Source organism: Thalassophryne amazonica, chromosome 15 (assembly GCF_902500255.1).
Source record: "Thalassophryne amazonica chromosome 15, fThaAma1.1, whole genome shotgun sequence".
Classification (NCBI taxonomy): domain Eukaryota; kingdom Metazoa; phylum Chordata; class Actinopteri; order Batrachoidiformes; family Batrachoididae; genus Thalassophryne; species Thalassophryne amazonica.
Window position 1 is genome coordinate 52,595,136 of NC_047117.1, and position 27,440 is coordinate 52,622,575.

General features: G+C 39.5%; 1 protein-coding gene across 2 annotated transcripts in view; it reads right to left on the minus strand.

The window, feature by feature from the left end:
• Positions 1 to 27,440, minus strand: part of spink4 (serine peptidase inhibitor, Kazal type 4) — a 37,940-nt gene continuing 10,500 nt past the window's right edge. Inside the window, exons 1-4 of one of the 2 annotated variants that reach the window (XM_034188252.1) lie at positions 18,788 to 18,923; positions 12,580 to 12,611; positions 10,714 to 10,823; positions 1 to 139 (exon numbers count right to left, since the gene is read on the minus strand). In XM_034188252.1, the coding sequence (XP_034044143.1) occupies positions 85 to 139; positions 10,714 to 10,823; positions 12,580 to 12,611; positions 18,788 to 18,839 (249 nt within the window). In that variant the 5' untranslated portion in view covers positions 18,840 to 18,923 and the 3' untranslated portion in view covers positions 1 to 84. Of the gene's footprint in view, positions 140 to 10,713; positions 10,824 to 12,579; positions 12,612 to 18,787; positions 18,924 to 27,440 lie in introns of those variants that run through there. The other variant, XM_034188251.1, reaches the window with a different exon arrangement.

The window sequence follows — 27,440 nt, forward strand, 5'->3', positions numbered from 1 at the left end:
TGTTTATTTGTTATTGCATTGATCACAGTTGTGATCCAGCTGTCATTTGAGCTTGATTGGTCTCCTTGATGATGGCATCATCACCTAGGCCTGTGGACAATCCTCGTCTTTGGCAATCAAAATGTTCACTTTGGTTTCTCTGTCGGGAAGAAACAAATATAGGATGGTTATTTATTCTGCGGAAACTGAAATCAGCCAGAATGTCTCATTCAACATTGTTTCAAAAAGCTGTATATTGTAACAAAAACCCCAACCTATTTTACAGAAAACAGCTTTCTACGAATGTTTCTAAAATCCAGGACTACTAATATACGAGGTCTATTAGATAAGAAACCGACACTTTTATTTTTTTTTTAACTATATGGATTTGAATGACGTGCGATTACACCAATCATGCTTGAACCCTCGTGCGCATGCGTGAGTTTTTTCACGCGTGTCGGTGACGTCATTGAGTGAGATGTGGTCCAGCCCTCTCGGCTGAATTTCTTTGTTTCACACGCTGCTCGAGACGGCGCGCATTGCTTTATCAAAATTTTTTCTGGACCTGTGAGGAATATCCGAGTGGACACTATTCGAGAAATTTAGCTGGTTTTCGGTGAAAAGTTTAACGGCTGATGAGAGATTATGGGGTGTTTCTGTCGGTGTAAGGACTTCCCACGGAGCGGGACGTCGCGCAGCGCTTCCAGGCGCCGTCGTCGGCCTGTTTCGACCTGAAAACATGCTAATTTAAGGCTTAATTCACCCAGGACGTCGTGAGAGAACAGAGAGGATTCAGAAGAGGCCGGCATGAGGACTTTATGCGGACATTCCACTGTTTAAGGACATTTTTTTTAATGAAAGACGTGCGCGCAAATTCGCCGAGCCGTTTCCGTGACGACTCGACGAATCTGTGTGCGCCGCGACAGGAAAAACACCTCCGTGTTGAAAACCATTTGTAAAATTCAGGCGGCTTTTGATGGCTTTCAACAAGTGAGTAACTGAGAAATTGTTTAACAGCTTGGGCATGTTCCAACTTGCCCGTTAAGGTTTCCAACACGGAGGTGTTTTTCCTGTCGCGACCCCCGCCGTCGGGTCCGGCCCGACATGCGACTCTGCCCGCACGTTCTTTCATTACAAAATGTCCGTTAAGAATGGAATGTCCGAATAAACTCCTCATGCCGACTTCTTCTGAAAGTTCTCTGTTCTCTGATGACTTACTGGGTCAACAGAGCCTGAAATGTGGAAGTTTTCAACTTGAAACGGCGAGACGCTGCCGCCTCGAAGCGCAGATCGCCGTCAGGCGCTGTGGGCCGTCCTTACGGCGACACTACCAGACCAAAATCTCTCATCAGCCATTAAAATTTTTACCGAAAACCAGCTGAATTTATCGAATGGTGTCCACTCAGTTGTGCCTTACAGTTTTGAAAAAATTTTGATCAAACAAAGCAGCAGTCTCTGAGCCATTCCTAAACAGTGAAAAAAATCGACGTGAGGGTGGGCGACTCCTCACTCAGACTGCCCACAGGTGAATGATGTAACCGACAGGCATGAAAAAACTCTCGCATGCCCACGAGGGTTCAAGCATGTCTGATGTAATCACACGTGATTCAAATCCATATGGTTTTTGAAAAAAAAAACAAGGTCGGATACTTTTCTAACAGACCTCGTATATTTTTCAGTTATTGCAGTTACTGAGATGTGGTTAAAATAAGAGTGTGTTGATTCTGTCCAGTTTGAGGGTTATGATTTTTTTTTGCCAGAAATAGCGCAAATAAATGAGGTGGTGGTGCGGCTCTTTATGTCAGATCTAATCATTGTGAAATTATTCCAAATATGGAATTTTCTTTGGATGGTGTTATGGAGTATGTTACTGTGGAGATTATTTGTGAAAAATCAACAAACATAATTATAAGTTGTATCTATAGAGTTCCCGGAACAAATATACACATTTTTGTGGAGAAATTGACTGAGATGTACAGCTCAGTTAAAAACAACACGCTTTTATTTGTTTGTGGAGACTTTAACATACATTTTCTAAATCCTCATGGTCATATATTGGCTTCTTTCATGGCTCTTGCTTGCCTCTACTGGTGGTTGGCTCTCACTGCGGTATTGTATCACTTCCTGTTCCTGAGCACAGCGGTGTTTTGCTGTATCTGTTAGCTGTTTAATCTGCGCAGTTAGATTGATCTAGTTAACGATTTGTTTCACAGTGTAATCTTCACGTGCCTTAACTAAAGCACTCCCTCTGCTGAATCACCTCTAAATTATTTCAACATTATTCACTTTGTGTGCTTTTAGGAATCTGCTAGCTTAGCGCAGCTACTAGCTCTTAGCCGGTTTAGCATGGCGGCTTCTCCTGTCTCTCCTGCACTTTTCTGCTCTGGGTGTGAAATGTTTAGTTATTCCTCGGCCTCCTTTAGCAGTAATGGTACTTGTAATAAGTGTAGCTTATTCGTAGCTTTGGAGGCCAGGCTGGGCAAATTGGAGACTCGGCTCCGCACCGTGGAAAATTCTACAGCTAGCCAGGCCCCTGTAGTCGGTGCGGACCAAGGTAGCTTAGCCGCCGTTAGTTTCCCTCTGGCAGATCCCGAGCAGCCGGGAAAGCAGGCCGACTGGGTGACTGTGAGGAGGAAGCGTAGTCCTAAACAGAAGCCCCGTGTACACCGCCAACCCGTTCACATCTCTAACCGTTTTTCCCCACTCGACAACACACCCGCCGAGGATCAAACTCTGGTTATTGGCGACTCTGTTTTGAGAAATGTGAAGTTAGCGACACCAGCAACCATAGTCAATTGTCTTCCGGGGGCCAGAGCAGGCGACATTGAAGGAAATTTGAAACTGCTGGCTAAGGCTAAGCGTAAAATCTGGTAAGATTGTAATTCACGTCGGCAGTAATGACACCCAGTTACGCCAATCGGAGGTCACTAAAATTAACATTGAATCGGTGTGTAACTTTGCAAAAACAATGTCGGACTCTGTAGTTTTCTCTGGGCCCCTCCCCAATCGGACCAGGAGTGACATGTTTAGCCGCATGTTCTCCTTGAATTGCTGGCTGTCTGAGTGGTGTCCAAAAAATGAGGTGGGCTTCATAGATAATTGGCAAAGCTTCTGGGGAAAACCTGGTCTTGTTAGGAAAGACGGCATCCATCCCACTTTGGATGGAGCAGCTCTCATTTCTAGAAATCTGGCCAATTTTCTTAAATCCTCCAAACCGTGACTATCCAGGGTTGGGACCAGGAAGCAGAGTTGTAGTCTTACACACCTCTCTGCAGCTTCTCTCCCCCTGCCATCCCCTCATTACCCCATCCCCGTAGAGACGGTGCCTGCTCCCAGACCACCAATAACCAGCAAAAATCTATTTAAGCATAAAAATTCAAAAAGAAAAAATAATATAGCACCTTCAACTGCACCACAGACTAAAACAGTTAAATGTGGTCTATTAAACATTAGGTCTCTCTCTTCTAAGTCCCTGTTAGTAAATTATATAATAATGGATTAACATATTGATTTATTCTGCCTTACAGAAACCTGGTTACAGCAGGATGAATATGTTAGTTTAAATGAGTCAACACCCCCGAGGCACACTAACTGCCAGAACGCTCGTAGCACGGGCCGAGGTGGAGGATTAGCAGCAATCTTCCATTCCAGCTTATTAATTAATCAAAAACCCAGACAGAGCTTTAATTCATTTGAAAGCTTGACTCTTAGTCTTGTCCATCCAAATTGGAAGTCCCAAAAAACAGTTTTATTTGTTATTATCTATCGTCCACCTGGTCGTTACTGTGAGTTTCTCTGTGAATTTTCAGACCTTTTGTCTGACTTAGTGCTTAGCTCAGATAGGATAATTATAGTGGGCGATTTTAACATCCACACAGATGCTGAGAATGACAGCCTCAACACTGCATTTAATCTATTATTAGACTCAATTGGCTTTGCTCAAAATGTAAATGAGTCCACCCACCACTTTAATCATATCTTAGATCTTGTTCTGACTTATGGTATGGAAATTGAAGACTTAACAGTATTCCCTGAAAACTCCCTTCTGTCTGATCATTTCTTAATAACATTTACATTTACTCTGATGGACTACCCAGCAGTGGGGAAGTCTTTCAGAAAGCGCTGTAACTAGGTTTAAGGATATGATTCCTTCTTTATGTTCTCCAATGCCATATACCAACACAGTGCAGAGTAGCTACCTAAACTCTGTGACTGAGATAGATGATCTCGTCAATAGTTTTACATCCTCATTGAAGACAACTTTGGATGCTGTAGCTCCTCTGAAAAAGAGAGCCTTAAATCCGAAGTGCCTGACTCCGTGGTATAACTCACAAACTCGCAGCTTAAAGCAGATAACCCATAAGTTGGAGAGGAAATGGCGTCTCACTAATTTCAAAGCTCTTCACTTAGCCTGGAAAAAGTCTGTTGCTCTATAAAAAAGCCCTCCAAAAAGCTAGGACATCTTACTACTCATCACTAATTGAAGAAAATGAGAACAACCCCAGGTTTCTTTTCAGCACTGTAGCTAGGCTGACAGAGTCAGAGCTCTATTGAGCCGAGTATTCCTTTAACTTTAACTAGTAATGACTTCATGATTTTCTTTGCTAATAAAATTTTAACTATTAGAGAAAAAATTACTTATAACCATCCCAAAGACATATCGTTATCTTTGGCTGCTTTCAGTGATGCCGGTATTTGGTTAGACTCTTTCTCTCCGATTGTTCTGTCTGAGTTATTTTCATTAGTTACTTCCTCCAAACATCAACATGTCTATTAGACCCCATTCCCACCAAGCTGCTCAAGGAAGCCCTACCATTATTTAATGCTTTGATCTTAAATATGATGAATCTATCTTTATTAGTTGGCTATGTACCACAGGCTTTTAAGGTGGCAGTAATTAAACCATTACTTTAAAAGCCATCACTTGACCCAGCTATCTTAGCTAATTATAGGCCAATCTCCAACCTTCCTTTTCTCTCAAAAATTCTTGAAAGGGTAGTTGTAAAACAGCTAACTGATCATCTGCAGAGGAATGGTCTATTTGAAGAGTTTCAGTCAGGTTTTAGAATTCATCATAGTACAGAAACAGCATTAGTGAAGGTTACAAATAAACTTATGGCCTCAGACAGTGGACTCATCTCTGTGCTTGTTCTGTTAGACCTCAGTGCTGCTTTTGATACTGTTGACCATAAAATTTTATTAGAGATTAGAGCATGCCATAGGTATTAAAGGCACTGTGCTGCGGTGGTTTGAATCATATTTATCTAATAGATTACAATTTGTTCATGTAAATGGGGAATCTTCTTCACAGACTAAGGTTAATTATGGAGTTCCACAAGGTTCTGTGCTAGGACCAAGTTTATTCACTTTATACATGTTTCCCAAAGGCAGTATTATTAGACAGCATTGCTTGAATTTTCATTGTTACGCAAATGACACCCAGCTTTATCTATCCATGAAGCCAGAGGACACACACCAATTAGCTAAACTGCAGGATTGTCTTACAGACATAAAGACATGGATGACCTCTAATTTCCTGCTTTTAAATTCAGATAAAACTGAAGTTATTGTACTTGGCCCCACAAATCTTAGAAACATGGTGTCTAACCAGATCCTTACTCTGGATGGCATTACCCTGACCTCTAGTAATACTGTGAGAAATCTTGGAGTCATTTTTGATCAGGATAGGTCATTCAAAGTGCATATTAAACAAATATGTAAGACTGCTTTTTTGCATTTACGCAATATCTCTAAAATTAGAAAGGTCTTGTCTCAGAGTGATGCTGAAAAACTAATTCATGCATTTATTTCCTCTAGGCTGGACTATTGTAATTCATTATTATCAGGTTGTCCTAAAAGTTCCCTGAAAAGCCTTCAGTTAATTCAAAATGCTGCAGCTAGAGTACTAACAGGGACTGTGTAGAAGGAGAGAGCATATCTCACCCATATTGGCCTCTCTTCATTGGCTTCCTGTTAATTCTAGAATAGAATTTAAAATTCTTCTTCTTACTTATAAGGTTTTGAATAATCAGGTCCCATCTTATCTTAGGGACCTCATAGTACCATATCACCCCAATAGAGCGCTTCGCTCTCAGACTGCAGGCTTACTGTAGTTCCTAGGGTTTGTAAGAGTAGAATGGGAGGCAGAGCCTTCAGCTTTCAGGCTCCTCTCCCGTGGAACCAGCTCCCAATTCAGATCAGGGAGACAGACACCCTCTCTACTTTTAAGATTAGACTTAAAACTTTCCTTTTTGCTAAAGCTTATAGTTAGGGCTGGATCAGGTGACTTTGAACCATCCCTTAGTTATGCTGCTAGGGACTTAGACTGCTGGGGGGTTCCCATGATGCACTGAGTGTTTCATTCTCTTTTTGCTCTGTATGCACAACTCTGCATTTAATCATTAGTGATTGATCTCTGCTCCCCTCCACAGCATGTCTTTTTCCTGGTTCTCTCCCTCAGCCCCAACCAGTCCCAGCAGAAGACTGCCCCTCCCTGAGCCTGGTTCTGCTGGAGGTTTCTTCCTGTTAAAAGGGAGTTTTTCCTTCCGACTGTCGCCAAGTGCTTGCTCACAGGGGGTCGTTTTGACCGTTCGGGTTTTTACGTAATTATTGTATGGCCTTGCCTTACAATATAAAGCGCCTTGGGGCAACTGTTTGTTGTGATTTGGCGCTATATAAATAAAATTGATTTGATTTGATATACGAGGTCTGTCCATAAAGTATAGGTCCTTTTTATTTTTTTCAAAAACTATATGGATTTCATTCATATGTTTTTACATCAGACATGCTTGAACCCTCGTGCGCATGCGTGAGTTTTTCCACGCCTGTCGGTGACGTCATTCGCCTGTGAGCACTCCTTGTGGGAGGAGTCGTCCAGCCCCTCGTCGGAATTCCTTTGTCTGAGAAGTTGCTGAGAGACTGACGCTTTGTTTGATCAAGCTGAAAACCTCCACATTTCAGGCTCTATTGATCCAGGACGTCGTGAGAGAACAGAGAAGTTTCAGAAGAAGTCGGTTTCAGCATTTTATCCGGATATTCCACTGTTAAAGGAGATTTTTTTAATGAAAGACGTGCGGACGGGTCCACGCGTCGGGACGCAGCCGCCGCGATGCTCCGCCACAGGAAAAACACCTCCGTTGGAAGCCTTAAGGACAAGTTGGAACATGTCCAGCTGTTAAACAATTTCTCATATACTCACTCCACTGAAAGCCATCAAAAGCCGCCTGGATTTTACAAATGGTTATCAACACGGAGGTGTTTTTCCTGTGCCGCCGCTCCGTGCCGGCTGCGTCCCGACGCGCGGACCCGTCCGCACGTCTTTCATTAAAAAAATCTCCTTTAACAGTGGAATATCCGGATAAAATGCTGAAACCGACTTCTTCTGAAACTTCTCTGTTCTCTCACGACGTCCTGGATCAATAGAGCCTGAAATGTGGAGGTTTTCAGCTTGAAACAGGCTGATGACGCCGCCTGAGAGTGCAGCGCAACGTCTCGCACCGTGGGAAGTCCTTAAAGCGACAGTGTCACCTCAAAATCTCTCATCAGCTGTTAAAATTTTCACTGAAAACCAGCTTAATTTTTCTAACCATGTCCACTTCGATGTGTCTCACAGGTTTAGAAAAAATTTTGATCAAACAAAGCGCCAGTCTCTCAGCAACTTCTCAGACAAAGGAATTCCGACGAGGGGCTGGACGACTCCTCCCACAAGGAGTGCTCACAGGCAAATGACGTCACCGACAGGCGTGGAAAAACTCACGCATGCGCACGAGGGTTCAAGCATGTCTGATGTAAAAACATATGAATGAAATCCATATAGTTTTTGAAAAAAATAAAAAGGACCTATACTTTATGGACAGCCCTCGTACATAAAGCGAAATTCCTCTATTCTGTGTTCTGTATGAGATTATATCCAGCAATAACACACCCAACCAAGATTACTACGAAAACATGAACACTCATTGACAATATATTAACAAATGTTATTGTTGGGAATTTAACGGGTGGATTACTTATTAGTGACATCAGTGATCACTTGCCGGCTTTTGTTGTTTACAATTCTTTAGGTGATAAGGTTGATCATATTGACACTCCAAATTTCAAAAGAAAAATAACTGAGGAATCTATGGCCAATCTTATTATTTATCACACCAACACTGGCGTGGCATCTATACTGAAGACATTGACCAATCATATGAATCATTTATCTCCATTATCTTCAAGTTGTATGATAAACATTGTTCAATGATATCAAATGTTGCACACAAGCGAAATACTGACAAACCCTGGATCACTAAGGACTGCTGAACGCATGCAAAAAGAAAAAAATTTTGTACAAGCAATTTTGTAGCAAAAGTGTAGAACAATTGAGGCTGAGAGTAAATATAGGATATATAAAAACAAGTTAACCAGTATTGTGCGATCTTGCAAAAGGCAGCATTACAGTGATTCGTTGGAAAAAAATTAAACATCAAAGGTACATGGAAGCTCTTAAATGAAATCATCAAAAATAGAAAAGTTGTGCAAGACTATCCAACATATTTTTACTCAAATACTGATACAGCGGTTAAAGAAAAGAACGTTATAGTAGATCATTTCAATGATTATTTTGCCAATGTGGGGAAAAACTTAGCAAATGAAATTGAACCTTCTAATATGAGTTCTTGGGATAACAACAATGAGGACTAACCTTTCAGATTCAATATTTATCAGAGAAACTATTAAATATGAAATAATTAACATAGTACATAAACTAAAAGCGAAAAAAAAATCAAAAAAATCAACTGATCACAATAATTTGTATATGTCTTTGATAAAAAAAAATATAATTGATTGTGTCATTAAACCTTTAACTTATATCTGTAACTTGTCATTATTGACTGGCAGATTTCCTTCCAAAATGAAAATAGCTAAAGTGGTACCGCTGTTCAAATCCAGCAACAAACATGTTTTTCAAACTACAGGCCAATCTCACTGCTACCTCAATTTTCAAAAATTCTGGAAAAAGTATTCTTTAAGAGGTTGGATGATTTTATATCCAAACATCACATACTAAATGAGAAGCAATATGCATTTAGGAAAAATTGTACTACTTCACTGGCTGTAATTGATTTTTTGGAACATATCACAAATGCAAATGAAAACAAACAATACAGCATAGGTTTTTTTTTTTTTTCGACTTACAGAAAGATTTTAATACTACTTATCATACTGTAGTATTGGTTAAATTATGGAAGTATAGCATCAGAGGATTAGCACGTTTGGATAGTCAACTACTTGTACATACTGATACAATAGGTATCAGTATGTTCACTTGGGTGCACTTGTGGGGTGCCCCAGGGCTCAGTCCTTCGGCCTTTGCTGTTTCTTTTTATATTAATGACATATGCTTGGTTTTCAAGTTCGTGAGTTGTATTTTATTTGCTGATGACACAACTGTTTTGTAGTGGGGATCATTTGGGACAGATTCTGGACACGATGGAGAGGGAACTACAGAAGTTTAAGGAATGGTTTGATTATAAGAAATTGTTGTTTCACTTTGGTAAAACAAAGTGAATCATATTTGGTAATAAGCCCAGCAACTCATGTAGAAATTTATGAATAAGTGATGTTGAAATTGAACTTGTTAATGAAGCTAAATTTCTTGGGGTCTTTACTGACGATAATTTAAGTTGGAAAACAGCTATAAATTATGTTAAATCTAAAATGTCAAAGATCATTGTCATTTTGTATAAAGCACAAGACTTCCTCCCCCCAACACATTAGTTACTTTGTATCACTCATTACTTGTTCCATACATGACCTACTGTATTGAAGTTTGGGGAACCACCAACAAATCTAACACAAATCCCATATTTTTACTTAAAAAATGCTATAAGAATTGTTGATAAAAAACCTTATCATGAGCCAACAAATCCTTTGTTTGTCCATTTGCATATTTTGAAATTTTGTGATTTGATTGATGACATCATAATACAAATTATGCTCAAAGTGAAAAATAGACTTCTGCCACAACATGTCCAGGACATGTTTGGAATGAGGGACTCCAGTTACAATTTACAAGGAACATTACTATTTCAGAAATCAAAGATTCAAACTACTGCAAAAAGTCTTTTTATTTCTGTTAAAGGTGTAAATATTTGGAATAACTGCCCAGATAATATAAAAGTTTGGTTGGTTTTAAAAGGCTCAATAAAAATTATTTGATTACTTGCTATGGCATGTTAAATTAGGTTTATTGATTCTGTTATGTTGTGATTGATTGTGTTCTGATTCTGTTGTGCACTGCTGCTTGCATGTTTGTGCTTTTTTAAAATCCAGATTCATGGATCAGTGTATACTTTGAAGTAGTTATGATGGGCATGTGTATAATTTTATATACATATGTATCATTTTTAATTTTGGTTAAAGGGGTAGGTGTTTACAAGCTTTTGCTTCTACCTCCACCCTTTCAGGTACATGGGTGCATTGTTGGACTGTTTTATTTCTTTCATTTTAAGTTTTTTTTTGTTGTTGTTGTTCTGGACCTGTGTATGCCGAATAAATTCATTCATTGTCATTCGTTCATTCATTCAAAAATAGAAAGTGGTTTGTGCTTTTTTTTTTTTAAATAGTAGTTTTTTTTCCTGTAATATTTTCTTTTGCACTATACGGACTGGCCACAAGAGGGAGACTCTCCTCTTAAAGTGAACTTGTCACATGCGAAACCATAAGAGTGTATCAGCTGGATGTACTCACTTTCTTGCAACACATAAGGCACACTCGTTGGGATAGAGTGTTTTATCAGTACCGCACACAGGAAGATAGTTCATTGGGCAGGCAGACACGTCTGACTCAGGACAAGACGGCTGTCAAAATAAACAGTAAACACACATATATGATGCAATGCATTCATCAGCAAAACCTCAAAACCATGTCAAGCCTCAGTTTGGAAAACTGGAAAAAGATCAGGCCTCCAACCCAACTTCCTTTACCACTTGTTGAATTTTATTTTTTTTAATGAGCCCCTAATAATACAGAGAAAGATGAAAGTCAAGTGATCATTTTCATTCAACTGATCTTTGTACAAATTTATGCTGCAACATAAGGAGTTTATTTCTGATAACTCGTCTTTGATTAGAGATCCATGTTTCTGAGTCTGTTCACTCAAATTTGACCTTGATTGATAATCTTTGATCTTGATGATTCTGATGTCATAACCTAAAATATTAAGTCTCCCCTCATAATGTCATGAGCCAGAATGTTAGGTTTTCCTTTATGGTGTCACCTTTGTGATGTCATTTGTATCAAATATTAGTGGAGAATATTAATGCCATAATTTAAAATACTGCATGTCTGCAACATTGCAATACGGCAAGAATATTAGGTTTTTGGTTATTGTAAGATGTCACAGGGCAAGAACATTAGGTTTTCCATCAGATGTCAGGAGCCCTGAATGTGTTCCTTTATGATGTAATAAAGTAAAAATACAAGGCTTCCTTTTCATGTAGTTAGGGGACAATTTTAAGCTCTTTTCTATATAATCATGGGACAACAGCTTAGATTTTCTTTATAATTTTACAGACTCATAATATATGGTGTTCCTTTATGATGTCATTCTGGTATAATATTATGTATTCCTTTCTGATGTCATAGGTTTGAATATTATGTTTTCCTTTTGACTGTTATGGTATCAGAGTGTTAGGTTTTCTCTTGTGATGTCACAAATCAAAAATATCGAGCTTCTACTGCATTGTCAAAGGGCAAGAATATTAGATTTTTTTTTACTGTATGATGTAATGAGCAAGAACATTGGATTTTTCCTTCAGATGTCTGGGGACCAGAATGTTAGGTTTTCCTTAATGATGCAATAAAGCAAAAATATTGAGTATCCTTTACGATATCCCCAGGATAAAATATTAAACTTTTCTTCATGATATCATGGGATGAGAACTTAGATGTTCCTTTTACATGTCATGTGGTCAAGACACAAGATTTTCCTTTATTATGTCACTTTTATAATGCCATTATGGTTGAATATTAGGTATTTCTTTATGATGTCATGTGGTCAGAATTGGTTGTCATGGTGTCAAATGTTTTGGATTTCAACCAGGCAAAAATAATGACTTTCCACTGCATCATCATAGACAGCAGGGTTCCTGTACTTGCAAGAACACTGGAGTTTTCCTGAAGAGGTTATTTTTCTCAGTAACCCTGATACTAGAAACACTAGATAGATGATTGGGAGTGCATATAAATAATAAAATACAATGTCATATTCTAATGTATATGTGACATCACAACTGTGTCATCACATGAACATCATTAAATTCTGTTGTGACCGATGTTGTCTGTATGATCATGAGAAGTACAAGTCGGTAAATAAATATTTACAAACTTTACTCACTTCTTTTGATTGTGATTTGTTATCAACTCAACAATAATTTTCTCTTGCTGCTATTGTGTTTGCAGTATTCACCAACACTGTTCTATGAATGCTCGTTTTTTTTATTGTGAATAAATTGTGATTAGACGAGGACTTGCAACATTATATCATTCTGGCCTATGATTAATAATTTAAATAATTAAAGCAACAGGAAGGACTTCTGTTAAACAATGTCTCACCTGTTTTGGGAATCCAGACTGATCCTGAGGATCTGTGAAAGATGAAGACAATTTGTGAGTCAAAAATGTCCACCACCCCACTAAAAAAAAAAAAAAAAAAAACCCACATGAAAGTGATGATGAGACCACAGTGAAACCCAAGCCCAGATATAATCTGTTTTTCTGTTTTACAATCCTTCTTTACTTCACCTCAACATGAAGCTGTGAATGAGGATGCAGAAGGCAGATGTTACATCCAAGTTCCCAATTTCTTCACTCATATCCACAGAACCCGAAATTTCTTTCAGAGCTGCTATGGGTGTTGTTTCGCTTCATGTATTTTTACAACTCTCACTATCAAAAGTGGATCATTTATTTTATATTAATCAGCTCACCTATTATTTATAGAGCACGCTTTTAATTAATATATAGGCTGTGTGTTATGTGTCGACGCGGGTTGAGGAGCGGACCTGCGTCTGACAGAACCCAGCGCTAAAAATAACCAGAAAGCGGTTCCAGTAACAAAAACAATTTATTTATTTCACCCGCTGGTGCATAATAAAGTGTAAAAACTAAAATAGCGTCATTCTGGTGGAGTGAAGGCTGGCATGCTCTCCAGCGCCCAAAAGCATCGAAGCCCGGCGCTTCTGGACTCACAATTACCGCCAAACACCCCCCAAGTGGACACGACAAACCGACTCTCTGCGAAGGATAGAAGAGGTGAGGTAAGTCAGCAGTTACAACTAATATCCTTCAAAAGACACACACTATCAGCAACACATTCAGGTCTGTATTTTAAGCTTTATGCAAATGAGCAGCTTCTCACAACAGGTGGAGGATCACTTGTCTGCACGCCACAGCAGTGAGAAGCGAGCTGCACAATTCTCATCACAATTCAAATATACTGCGTAACAAAATACCAAGTTACTATCAACAAGTAGTCAAACAATTAATCACCTCTGATGTGTGCTGACAGCATGTGTCCCTCACCCTTCCTGCTTCACAGGCTCGATGTGTCAAACCCAGGCGTGGTCCTCAGCGTCTCACAAACGAACATCACAAGGTCGAGTTCCCGGCAATTCTGCTTGAATCACACATGACTTAAATGCAGAACGCCATCCAATTATCTGCTTCAGCTGAAAGTCTTCAAGGCTGCACGTGAGCACCATTCACAGGTGCTGCACATGATGTTGATGAGAGTGAAGGACTCTTCAGCCAGCACCTTCTCCACAGACAAATCAGTTTTCATGCCACCTGGAAAGCAAAGAAAAGAAAAGAACACCAAAATGTCCAGCCACACCCCCCCAACACACAACACTGTGGGGTGAAAAGACCAAGTTGTCTGTCTTCTATCGCTCAGATCTTCCCATTTTCATTTTTATTCACAAATGCACTGGCCTGTATGTACTGAACAAAAAGTATAAATGTAACACTTGTTTTTGCTCCCATTTTTTCATGAGCTAAATATAACTCTTCAGAACCTTCACAGATGTGACCTGGGACAAGCACCAAATCCTATTTTATTTTACATCAACAAGGAGAGGCTTTTAATGAATATGATTCAAACCCTTGTCAACCCTTTCCTGTCAAGTTCACATAATTTAGTAAATGTATTTCTGAATCATCCAAATTATATCAAAAATCAATCAGAAAATTATTAAGCTCACAAATACCACACTATTTAAGGCAAACCAAAATAAAGTCTGAAATGTTTCAAGGTTTAATATGCTGATTTAATAAATCAATGAACTTTGTTTAAAATTATTAAAATGGTTAAAACTGTGGTTTAGTTAATTTGTCAAAAATTTAATTTCTCTCCATAAAATTTAAAACTTCTTAAAAGCTCTGTTTCTGAAAGGTATAGTTTGGACTATCTGTGACTGAATGTTATGGAGTTATTGTGTAAAAACACCAAGAATGGTGACAAAGGTCAATTTCAGTTTGTACAGGTGTCTAAAGTTAAAGTTGCTTCGATCTAAACTATACCTTTTTGGAATCTTTATGTTCAGACAAATAATCTGGTACACTTTTCAATATGATTGGAGCATTTTTAAATTTTGACCCCTGTGTAATTTGATCCCTACCTGTTGCCACTCGAGTAATGTCTAAGGAGTTTTGTAGTTGCATCACAATTTGAAGGATTCCTCTGTAAATATTATCTTCTGCTCTATTCCCCTAAAAGGAGGTGTTTTAAACCTTGTTCATTTTTATTTTATTTTTTTTACACCAGACTGAGTTTTTTTTTTTTAACAATATCTTATTTGGTAGTGCATTTCAACAACCATCACTCTAAGAAATGAAACACAGGGGTTTTAAATGTAATTAATACTATTGTTTTCAATATAATTGCAATTGTTAATTTTAGGGATTTAAGTAATAATGTTTCATTTGATTGAATTAATTTCAGCTACAATATTGTTTTGCACTTAATTGACAATGTTATGTGGAAAAAGTTACCTTAACTTTATCAATTAAATTCAACATTTTATTTCTTACAGTGTACATTACACTCAAAGTGGATCATTTACTTTAAAATCAAAAACCCTTATTTGTACAGATTGAACCCTTTGATTATATAACATCATGTGGTGACACGTTTTCCCGCTCTTATCTTCTTTGTGCTGTTTATGCCTTTCTTGGACTTTGGATATCATGACAAACAGGGATCTCATTACTTTACCTTCTGTAAATAAAATGTTACCAAATCATTATCTCAAAAACAACATACTGAGCTTACTGTTTCGTTAACTTCTTATGTCTTGGTTCAGCACATAAATGCATAATTCAAAAAACAACTCTGTTGTTCCGTGCCACCAAACAGTGACAGCATCACTTCCTAAAATTGCATTTCTTCACCATCAGCAAGTATGTGGCTAAACAGTTCCTCGGCTTCAATCGTGTTATGTCTGAAGGGGCCATAAACCCTGACACTTCACACTGATTCCTGGCCAAAGTTTAACAGACATCTTGAAATCATTTTCTCAGCAGCAAAAGTCACTCATGTTCATATCATACACATAGGAACATTGGGTGTCATTTTTCACTCATGTTAATGAATTCACAACTGTTATCTTTTAATTCCCAAACCTGTATTCATGTAAATTTCAGCTTTATTGCCCCCACTCTTTCAGTTCCTGTTTTTTTCCCACCTTCAGCCGTTTATTTGTCAGCGGCTTAATAAACACCAGCACTATGCTTCTTTTGAACAGGCCAAGATCTAAATATCTGAAATATAATAATGGGTCAATATCCACATATGAAAATGTTGTTGGCTTCCCTCATGAGTCTCCTGCCAGCATGGTCACTCAGTTTTTCAGAACTGTGTACTTGTACTTCCATAAAACAGTACCATACTGTTTGTATTTCTTAATGACTGAAGTCAGTGACTTATTCAGTGACTTGCAAATGTTCATGTATCCATCCCCTGACTTGTCTCAAGAAAAATGGCTGTGAAAATGGAATGTGAGATGTGTATTGGTTTTGTAAATATGTAGTATGATATACAGTTCTGAGAAATGTATTATTCAACTTTTCCTCTAAAATTACTGTAAAATGTCTGGAATCGCTTTTCTAAAGAATCATGAGGATGTACTTTCTGTGGCAGCTAAGGAAGTTCAACCTGTCAAAAACAATGATGGTGAACTTCTACACTGCCATCGAGTCCATCATTTCATCCTCCATCACCATCTGGTATGCTGCTGCCACTGCTAAGCAGACTGCAGCGTATCATCCACACAGCAGAGAAGGTGACTGCCATCCCTACAGGACCTGTACACCTCCAGGGCCCTGAGGTGAGCAAGGAAGGCAGTGGTCAATCCCTGTCACCCAGGACACAAGCTTTTTGTCACCCACACATTTTTTAAGTGCCAAGGGAGTGGTGTTGGATGTTCATGTGTGTCAGATGGCTGAGGACCATGAGGACTAAAACCTCAAGACACAAAAACAGCTTCTTTCGGTCCGCAGCTTATAAATAATGGCAGCGACCCCCATTTACCCTGCCTCCCCCGACTCCCACAAAGTACAGATAGATCATCCGTGCACTGAAAGGTACTGCACATCTGCATGCCTTGCACAGCCCCATTCTACTATGTTATATTTATTTTACAGTGAACATAGTTTTGCCTATTTGTCTATTTGACTCCTTTATTTCTTACAGAAGTAGTTTTTCCTTTTCTTTTTATTGTTGTTTTTGCACCAATGAGACCAGATCAAATTCCTTTATGTGAGAACTTACTTGGCAATAAATTTGATTTTGACTCTGATTAATTTTGTATTCCTTGGCTGATCCCATGTAAGTATCATAATTTGTTATTCAGATGAGATCAACCAACAAATTAAAAACACTTTTCCAGTTTATTATTTACTATCATATAAGACATCAGGAGCAGGCGAAAGTAATTTTACATGATGTGATATGTGAACATGTAATTTGTAAATGATTTCTTAGAGCAAAAAAAGAGTTACCGCCTCAAAGTGGACTTTGAATCTGTAAATACGGTGCATCAGGAAAGTACTCAAGGCACTGCACTTTATCCACATTTTGTTATGCTACAGCCTTATTCCAAGATAGATTAAATTCATTTTCCCCTCAAAATTCTACTCACAACACCCCATAATGACAATATGAAAAAAGGTTTTTTTTTTGAAAATTTTGCAGATTTATCAAGAATGAAACAAAGAAACCACACGTACATTTGTATTCACAGCCTTTGCTCAATACTTGGTTGATGCACTTTTGGCAGCAATTACAGCTTCAAGTCTTCATGAACATGATGGCACAAGCTTGGTGCACCCATCTTTGGGCAGTTTTTGCCCATTCCTCTTTGCAGCACCTCTCAAGCTCCATCAGGTGGGATGGGGCACGTCGGTGCACAATCATTTTCAGATCTCTCCAGAGATGCTTAATCGGATTCAGATCTAGGCTCTGGCTGGGCCATTCAAGGACATTCACAGAGTTGTCCTGAGGCCACTCCTTTGCTATCTTGGCTATGTGCTTAGGGTCATTGTCCTGCTGAACGATGAACCATCACTCCAGTCTAAGGTCAAGAGCGCTCTGGAGCAGGTTTTCATCCAGGATGCCTCTGTACATTGCTGCATTCATCTTTCCCTCAATCCTGACTAGCCTCCTAGTTCCTGTTGCTGAAAAACATCCACACAGCATGATGCTGCCACCACCATGCTTCATTGTAAGGATGGTGCCTGGTTTCCTCCAAATGTGATGCCTGGCATTCATGCCAAAGAGGTCAATTTTTGTTTCATCAGACCAGAGAATTTTGTTTCTAATGATCTGAATATCCTTCAGGTGCCTTTTGACCAACTCCATGTGGGCTGCCATGTGCCTTCTACTAAGGAGTTTCTTCCATCTGGCCACTCTACCATACAGACCTGATTGCTACAGAGATGGTTGTCCTTCAGGGAGCTTCTCCTGTCTCCCCAGAGGGATGTTGGAGCTCTGATAGATTGACCATCGGCTTCTTGGTCTCCTCCATGACTACAGTCTTTACCCCTGATCACTCAGTTTAGATGTGCGGCCAGCTCTAGGAAGAATCCTGGTGGATCTGAACTCCTTCCATTTACAGATGATGGAGGCCACTGTGTTCACTGGGACCTTCAAAGCAGCAGAAATGTTTCTGTACCCTTCCCCAGATTTATACCTTGAGACATTCCTGTCTCAGAAGTCGACAGACAATTCCTTTGACTTCATGCTTGGTTTGTGCTCTGACATGCACTGTCAACTGTCGGACCTTTTATGTAGAAAGGTGTGTGCCTTTCTAAATCATGTCCAGTCAACTGAATTTACCCTAGGTGCACTCCAATTAAGCTGTAGAAACATTTCAAGTATGATCAGTGGAAACAGGATGCACCTGAATTCAATTTTGAGCTTCATGGCAAAGCCTGTGAATACTTATGTACATGTGATTTCATAGTTTTTTGTCTTTTTAATACAGTTGTAAAAATTTTTAAAAAGTTTTTCATACTGTCATTATGGGGTGTTGTCTGTAGAATTCTCAGGAAAAAAATGAATTGCATTCATTTTGGAATAAGGCTGTAACATAAAATGTGGAAAAACTGAATATGTTTCAGATGCACCGTACCTTCACATGATAACACAAAACCACCTCACTAAAGTTATTATATTTTTCTGGCTTGTAACAACCAACTAAGTTTATAAGAATATTTCTTTCTTTTTATTTTCTTTATAAAATTATTTAGTTATTTCTTGTTTTACCTGCAAAAACAGCAACAACCAGGAGTCCCAGAAAAAGAAGTTTTGCAGCCATGTTGACGATGGACGTGGAAATAAAGAGAACTTGGGTGCGTGTCTGTTATTATCAGTGCTGATAAGAGTGTTTGTGTGAGTGCAAGCAGCTGGTAGACACAGATCAACAATTGGCTGGCTGCAGGGGCGTAGCACCAAATTCTGGACCCTAGGTACTAGCCATATTGAAGACCACCCCCCCCACCCCCCCACCCCCACTGTTATGTTCTTTTTTATTAATGCAAACAACAAATTTCTAATGCGTAGTCAAACCAGGTCTAAATCATGTATACCTTCAATCACACCTGGGAGTCAGAACCCTTTTTAAAGTTGGGGGAGCACGATTGCGTTGGGGAGCCTGGGGGACCAAATTGCACCATTTTCTAGAAAAAAATGGTGCAATTTGGTGCATTCCCGTCTGTTAAAATGCACAGGAATGCACCAAATTGCACCATTTTTCTAGAAAATGGTTATGAGCATTTTTAGATGCCTACAGCAACTATCTCAACCAGTGACAACATATTACAGCAAGAGTCCACAAAAGTATTTTAAAGGCCTGACTAAAGTGTAATGTGTTATATTTAATAAGATATTTTCATGAAAAAGACACAAATGTGCAGTTTACTGCATTTTATTTTTTTCTTGTGTAAAAACACAGCTTAGATGTGGCTTGACTGAAACAAATTGTCATTAAACTTAAAACAGGGATGAAGTGGAGGTTTAAGAGTCACTAGGTGTTCACAGGAACCAGTTATTTGTATATTTATTCATGTTCATTGTTAGTTGGTTTAATCTTTTCTGTTTTGTTTTATCAGATTCTTTTTGTCTGTTTCTCTAAAACTGTATTGTGGCATTATTAGTTATTATTACTATTATTATTGTTTCTATTATTATTGATATATAAATAAAAATAAATGAATAAAATATTACAATTTGTAATACATTTGACTCTTTTACGACAACAAATGCTGAGCCATGAATTATTATACAGAAAACAAATGTGCTGACAGCTGCAACAGCTTAATGCTAACTTTAACATTGAAAAAGCCATAGACATGCTAACGCGTTAGCATCGATCCCGTTTTTAAGTTATAAAATACATCAACTGTTTCAGAAGACCATAACAGGTCAGATTAACATAAAAAGGTGAATATTACTCACAGACATATGGTCTTTGGGGTTTTAGTGGGGAAAAATTAAGATTAAGGGAAATAAAACACTGAATCAACAAATCACCAGATTGAAGCACTGCTTCAATCTGCCAATCACTGCTTCGATTGGTTCAAGGTTCAAAGCAAAGCCGCTACAGAAACGGTTGATTTATATGGAAGAAACGAAACATTTGCGGTAAAACAAAGTTATTTAACAACTAACTGATGACAAAATTAGTTGACAACTATTTTAATAATCGATTAAATTGATTAGTTGTTTCAGCACTACTAAACACCTCCTCTTTCTGTCAGATCCCATTTGGAATGTGTGTATGTGTGTGTGTGGCAGCATGCGGGCCTGGACTAAACCATTGTACAACTGTGCAGGGGTGGAAGGGCCCTCAGAGATCTTTCAATATTATTGTTAGAGCAGAATTATGTTTTGCAACATTTATGCATTCATTCTAATTATATTCTTTTACAACATGAATTGTATGGATATTAATAACATGCAACACAAAAATGTATTTAATGCCAGTTTTTTGTGGACCCCCCATGCTTTGGGCCCTGGGTACATAGTACCCTTTACCCCCCAGTCCGACGCCCCTGGCTGGCTGCCATCTGTAGATAAAGGGAACATGACACAGAGTTACAGCTTCATGCATAACTGACACTCAGGCAAAATGATACATAAAACTATAGGGGTGCGTCAAGATGCCCTAAAAATAAGATTCCAAAGGAGAAGGGTTTGTTTTTCTCCAAGGTTTTGACAAAAAGAGAGGCATTTACCCTGTAAAATGCAGTGAGTGAGTGAATAGACAGATGAGTCCACCTTCTCCAGGGGTCTCATGTACAAAGCGTGCTTACGCTCAAAAACCTGGCGTATATCCGTCTCAACGCCAACGTTCAGATGTATCAAAAGTGAAATGACAGTGGAAATGTGCCGTCACGCATAAATCCTGGCTGGTGTACGCATGTGTCTACAGCTATTGTTCCACTGTGGACCTGTAAAGATGATGCTGGGAACTGTCAATAATGCGAAAACAAGCGAAAACAAACAACATCTGTTATGGTTAGGGGTCTGGATGGAACCGGACCAGTACTTGGTGACGGACTTACACGCTGGGAGCAAATAGAACTGGTTATGAACAAAAAGAGATTTATTTCCAATAAACAAATGAACAATGCTATGCTGGTTAGACGGCCTGCTGAGTAGAGAGTCAAACCGCTCGTAGTGTGGAAATTAGGGTGCTGCAGGTTTCTGTTCTGGAGTTGGGAGCAGGTGGGATGCACAGAGCCGAGAACAAGAACTAGGAGAATGGAGGAGAGAGATGGTGAGTGATTGCACTCGTAACACTGGAAGCCTTTAACAATTCACAGTTCATTGAAGGCTTAAAACAGAAATGTTCACAGTTCTGGAAATAATGTTCTCCATTTAGGAAATAAGGCTTGCTGTCCAGGAATCGTTCACAGTTCATGGATTATCTTCAGAGGTCAAGTGCTGCACATCTGTGACGCAGTTCTAATTAAACAGGACCTGACAATAGATTCAGCTTGGAAAGTTCTTAGTAGTGCAATATCAGAGCTCATGCAGTTCTTGGAATTAGTTCTTGGAATTAGTTCTTGGATACAGTTCTTAGTCATGCACAGTCACAGGCAGGAATGTGTGAGAGCGGAATCCAACAGAAACATGAAGGAGCTTAACTGGAACGGGGCAGAGCTGCACCCTCTGAGCTGAGAGCCGGAGAGTTCCAAAGTGACGTTGTTGTGCAGGTAGCTGTGGAGCCAGGAGTTGGTGCAGCTTGGAAGCTGTGCAGGATAGTGTCTGGAAACACCAGGGAAATCAACACGCTCTAATACGGGAATTAGAGAGTTGGCCAGGTTACCTTGAATATAGCTGCGGGAAGCTCTGTTGTCAGAGTGAATAGAAGTGCCAGGAAAGGCAAGGTCATGGTCATGGAATCTCAGGTGGAGAAACTGGCTTCATGGCAAGGACGTCAAAAAACCAAGAATCTGGAAGGCAGTAAGCTGAAAGCCTGGGTTTAAGTAGCCCACTACTAATCAGCTGCTATGCACGTCAGGTGTGTGGCGGTGATAAGCAGCAGGTGTTACTCAGCTCTGAGTGCACCATCTGGGGGAAAAAACCCGCAAGCTACACTCCAGGTTAAAAACAGACAGGACAGGGAGGCAGACAAAGGCAGACCATGACATCATCAGAGTGATGTGCACATCAGAGAGACAGTGATGAGCAATTAACACACCCACATTTTTGCAGTTACAACCCCAATTCCAATGAAGTTGGGACGTTGTGTAAAATGTAAATAAAACAGAATGCAATGATTTGCAATTCCTCTTCAACCTATATTCAGTTGAATACACCACAAAGACAAGATATTTAATGTTCAAACTGATAAACTTTATTGTTTTTGTGCAAATATTTGCTCATTTTGAAATGGATGCCTGCAACACATTTCAAAAAAGCTGGGACAGTGGTATGTTTACCACTGTGTTACATCACCTTTCCTTCTGACAACACTCAATAAGCATTTTGGAACTGAGGACACGAATTGTTGAAGCTTTGGAGGTGGAATTCTTTCTCATTCTTGCTTGATGTACAACTTCAGTTGTTCAACAGTCTGAGGTCTTCGTTATCATATTTTGCGCTTCATAATGCGCCACACATTTTCAATGGGTGACAGGTCTGGACTGCAGGCAGGCCAGTCTAGTGCCCGCACTCTTTTACTATGAAGCCATGCTGTTCTAACACGTGCAGAATGTGGCTTGGCATTGTCTTGCTGAAATAAGCAGGGACGTCCTTGAAAAAGACATTGCTTGGATGGCAGCATGTGTTGCTCCAAAACCTGGATGTACCTTTCAGCACTGATGGTGCCATCACAGATGTGCAAGTTGCCCATGCCATGGGCACGAACACACCCCCATACCATCACAGATGCCTGCTTTTGAACTTTGCACTGGTAACAATCTGGATGGTCTTTTTCCTCTTTTGTCCAGAGGACACGATGTCCATGATTTCCAAAAACAATTTGAAATGTGGACTCATCAGACCACAGCACACTTTTCCACTTTGCGTCCATTTCAAATGAACTCAACCCCAGAGAAGGCGGCGGTGTTTCTGGAGGTGTTGATGTATGGCTTTCACTTTGCATGGTAGACTTTTAACTTGCACTTGTAGATGTAGCGACGAACTGTGTTAACTGACAATAGTTTCTGAAGTGTTCCTGAGACCACATGGTAAGATCCTTTACACAATGATGTTGGGTTTTAATGCAGTGGTGCCTGGGGGGGGTCGAAGGTCATGGGCATTCAGTGTTGGTTTTTGGCCTTGCCGCTTACATGTAGAAAGTTGTCCAGATTCTCTGAATCTTCTGATTATATTATAGACTGTAGATGATGGAATCCCTAAATTCCTTGCAAGTGAACGTTGAGAAACATTGTTCTTAAACTGTTGGACTATTTTTTCACGCAGTTGTTCACAAAGTGGTGATCCTTGCTCCATCTTTGCTTGTGAATGGCTCAGACTTTTGAGGATGCTCCTTTTATACTCAATCATGGCACTCACCTGCTTCCAAACAGGTATTCTTTGAGCATTCATCAACTTTCCCAGTCTTCTGTTACCACTGTCCCAGCATTTTGAAATGTGTTGCAGGCATCCATTTCAAAATGAGCAAATATTTGCAGAAAAACAAAAAAGTCTATCAGTTTGAACATTAAATATCTTGTCTTTGTGGTGTATTCAATTGAATATAGTTTGAAGAGGATTTGCAAATCATTGTATACTGTTATTATTTACATGTCACACAATGTCCCAACTTCACTGGAATTGGGGTTGTATCGGGAGACACTGACAAGCCAAAATGAGGCAGGTGGTAGGAGGTTAAATAAAAAAAAATCAATTAAATCAAAACATTGTCATTATGGGGTGTTGCGTGTAGAATTTTGAGGAAAAAAATGAATTTCATCCATTTTGGAATAAGGCTGTAACATAACAAAATGGGGAAAATCTGAAGCACTTTGAATGCTTTCCTGATGCACTGTACCTTCACATGACAACACAAAACTACAGTACCTAACTAAAGTTATTACTTTATTATTTTTCTGGCTTGTAACATTAAAACTAAGTTTGTAAGGATATTTCTTTATTTTTATTTTCTTTATAAAATTATTTGCTTATTTCTTGGTTTACCTGCAAACCCAGCAATGACCAGGAGTCCCAGAAAAAGAACTTTTGCAGCCATGTCAATGGTGGACGTGAAAGTAAAGAGGGTGCATGTCTGTTATTGTCAGTGCTAATAAGCGTGTTTGTTTGTATGAGTGTGTAATCCAGCCATGGGGAAGATTTTAATTTGTTTGCATGTTTCATGGTTTTTTGCTGTGCCTTTTGAGTTCTGCCTCCCCAGTGGTTGCCATGGCAACCCCAAAAGCACCTGATTCTTGTTTAATCTGATAACACCTGCAATCATCACACTTGGGGCATGGCGCGTAATGTGGCCAATAAAAGACAGTGGAGTTTGGCAAATTGTGGGGTGGTATCCTGAGCTGTGTGGGGCAGAGGGCAGAAGACGGGAGAAGAGTTGGGAACCACACCGATACAGGCACCACAGGGCCCAGCTGGATTACTGTCCAGAAACAGCACCACAACATGGATCACACGTAGCGGCAGGAGGAACTCTGCCGTGTCTGTGAGAACATTTCATGTATTTTAATGGTGCTTGTGAAGCAAGAGTCTTGGGGGCCAGTCCAGGGAGGTGTTGTTGTGCGTTTGCTGGCCCTGTGTGTGTGTCTGTTTGGTGTAGAAGAGGAGTGATGAGAGGGGAGACGAGCACGGCGAAGTTGATCACACACAGTGGCAGGGGAGGAACCCTACCCCGCCTGTGAGTATTTGTAGCAGTCCTTGGAGCAGTGTAACAGGACAGACTTTAGCAATTGAAGTACATCCAGTGTTGGCGGCGTTGTACTGGCTTTGTCTTTATATTCCCCCGGGGGGAAGATTGCGACGCACTTTAGATGTTAAGAGGACCCTCCCCAAACAAGCCAACATCTTGAAGATCCCACAGACCGACCCGACTCCGGATGCTTTGTTTGGCCTGGACCGCCCACTCTCCACCTACTGGCATAAGTAATATTCTTATTTTAGAGACTCCTCATTTTAACTTGTGTTTTTATCTGCTTAAATCCTATTAGCTATTTTTAAAATAAATTGTTAACTGTTAATGGGTGGTTGCCTTGTTTAGCTGCTCCAGTTCTCCTTTTAAACATCAGTTCAAATCAGCCCATTTGATTCATAAAATCCACTTTTTCAAAAAAAATTACAATACTTTACTTACCCCCTCATCACAAGTGCAGCATCTGATGTACACAGATCAACAATTGTCTGGTTGCCATGTGAAGATAAAGCGAAACATGACAGAAGCCTAAAAACAAGATTCCATCAGGGAGAAGGGTTTGTTTTATTCCTACGTTTTGACAAAAACCCTGTAAAATGCAGTGAGTGACTAGAGTCCATCATCTCCAGGTTCTTACCCTGATAACTTAAAAACAACAAATGTTTTCTTATTTTCCACATTAAAATGTCATATAATGAGGATGCACCGATTAAAATTGGAGTAATGCTGATGCACCAGATCAAGTGATTTTCTTTAATACAGCAGGTTCCACCTTAGAAACAGAATCAACTTTCTTGGCAAGTGGATTTCCACTGATGAGCAATTTCTCCTTGTGTTATGGCACAAACTGGGCCAAAAATAGAGCCGTCTCTTGCTGTCACTTACTTTGTCCCTCACAGAAAAAAAAAGGCACACTCTTGTGAGAAGCTCTCTCCTTGAGGTGTTTGCTGACTCCTGATATGTGTAAGAATTTACTCTCTCACCAAATTAGCAAAGTCTTAAACACAGTAACACTCTGGAATACAGGACCACATAACATGACGGTTACAACATAATTTAACAAGACGCAATCAGTCTATTTAAAAACAAATCCATCTCCTCTTGGATGTGGAACATGCCAAGGCTGCCCGTTTTCACCTTTGCTCTTTGCTATTGAGCCTCTACCCATTGTGTTGCCTTCTTCCTCTTTACTGAGATGCATTTTCTCAAATGGGATTGAACACAGATTGTGTTTATATGCGGACGATCTGTTGTTATATGTATCAAATCCTATTAATTCTATCCCCATGGTTCTGAGTATTTTAAATAATTTCCCATAAACACTGCTGCTTGTGGTCTTCAACAATCTGACTTAACTTTTAAATGAAGTCTCACAGGAATTAAGTATCTTGGTATAAATGTGACACATTCTTTATCTGGCCTTGCTTCAGCTAATTTCTCCCCTCTTTTTACAAAAATAACTTTTGATATGCAGAGGTGGTGTGATTTCCTTCTCTCCCTCTTGGGTAGAATTAATGTTGTCAAGATGAATATATGATCAAAAATTCTTATTTGTCTATTCCTCTTTTTCTGCCAAAAATCTTTTTTGATTCCTTGGACAAGTTCATTTGTGGTTTCGTTTGGGATGGGAAACTTCCTAAAGTTCATCAAACATGACTGCAAAGACATAAACTCAGTGGGGGACTTGCACTGCCAAATTTTCAGTCATATTACTGGGCTGCTCACGTACAAAAACTGTTATTGGTTAAAATTGTCTAGCTCCCCTTGGTGCAGATTGGAACTATCATCTAGTACTGGCTGGGTCTTTATTACCTGGTCTCATTTTTCTTCTTTGCCTATTAAACCCTCTTTATATACTAATAATCAAGTCATTGTTAATACATTGAAAATCTGGTTTCAGTTGAGATGTCGTTTTTAATTTTGTCCTTCAACAAATAATTATGTTTCCTCCGTCTTTTTCAGATCCAGTTCTCGGCTTTCTGAGTTATACCCTGAGATTACACGGTACAATCACCAGTGTTAAATTAACACTGACAGTGAACATGTGGCCCCACTCTGACCAGAGTAGGATCATATGTACACCGTCAGTGTTAATTTTACACTGGTGATTTTACTGTGTATGGCTGTATGTGACAAATGTAAAGGCTCTCCATGTCACCTTAGCCACGTGTCACCTGGAATTTGGCCGACATCTGCCGTGAGAGGGTTTGATTGGCTCTCACAGTGCACACTCTCTTTCAGCTACTGGTGTGCACATAGCAACAGGTGTACAAGGTGTTAGAGGCAGCTATGATTTTACACGTTTTGCATACGATTCCTGCTTCATGCGCACTCCATGCGCAGTTCAACGAAATTCACATTATGTGTGAAGGGGCCCTTAGGCTTTGTTCCCAGTTGCTGGGTTTTTCTGGTTCATTGTGTTCTTGTTTAGTTTTTCTGCATTGTTCCTATCTTCTTGCCCTGGTGTTGCTGCTCACTCTCATCCTGTCCTTCAGGATGAACTTCGCCGTGGACTGCTTCTCCAGAGCTTTAGCAGTCACTGTTCACCTCGACATGGACGACATCACC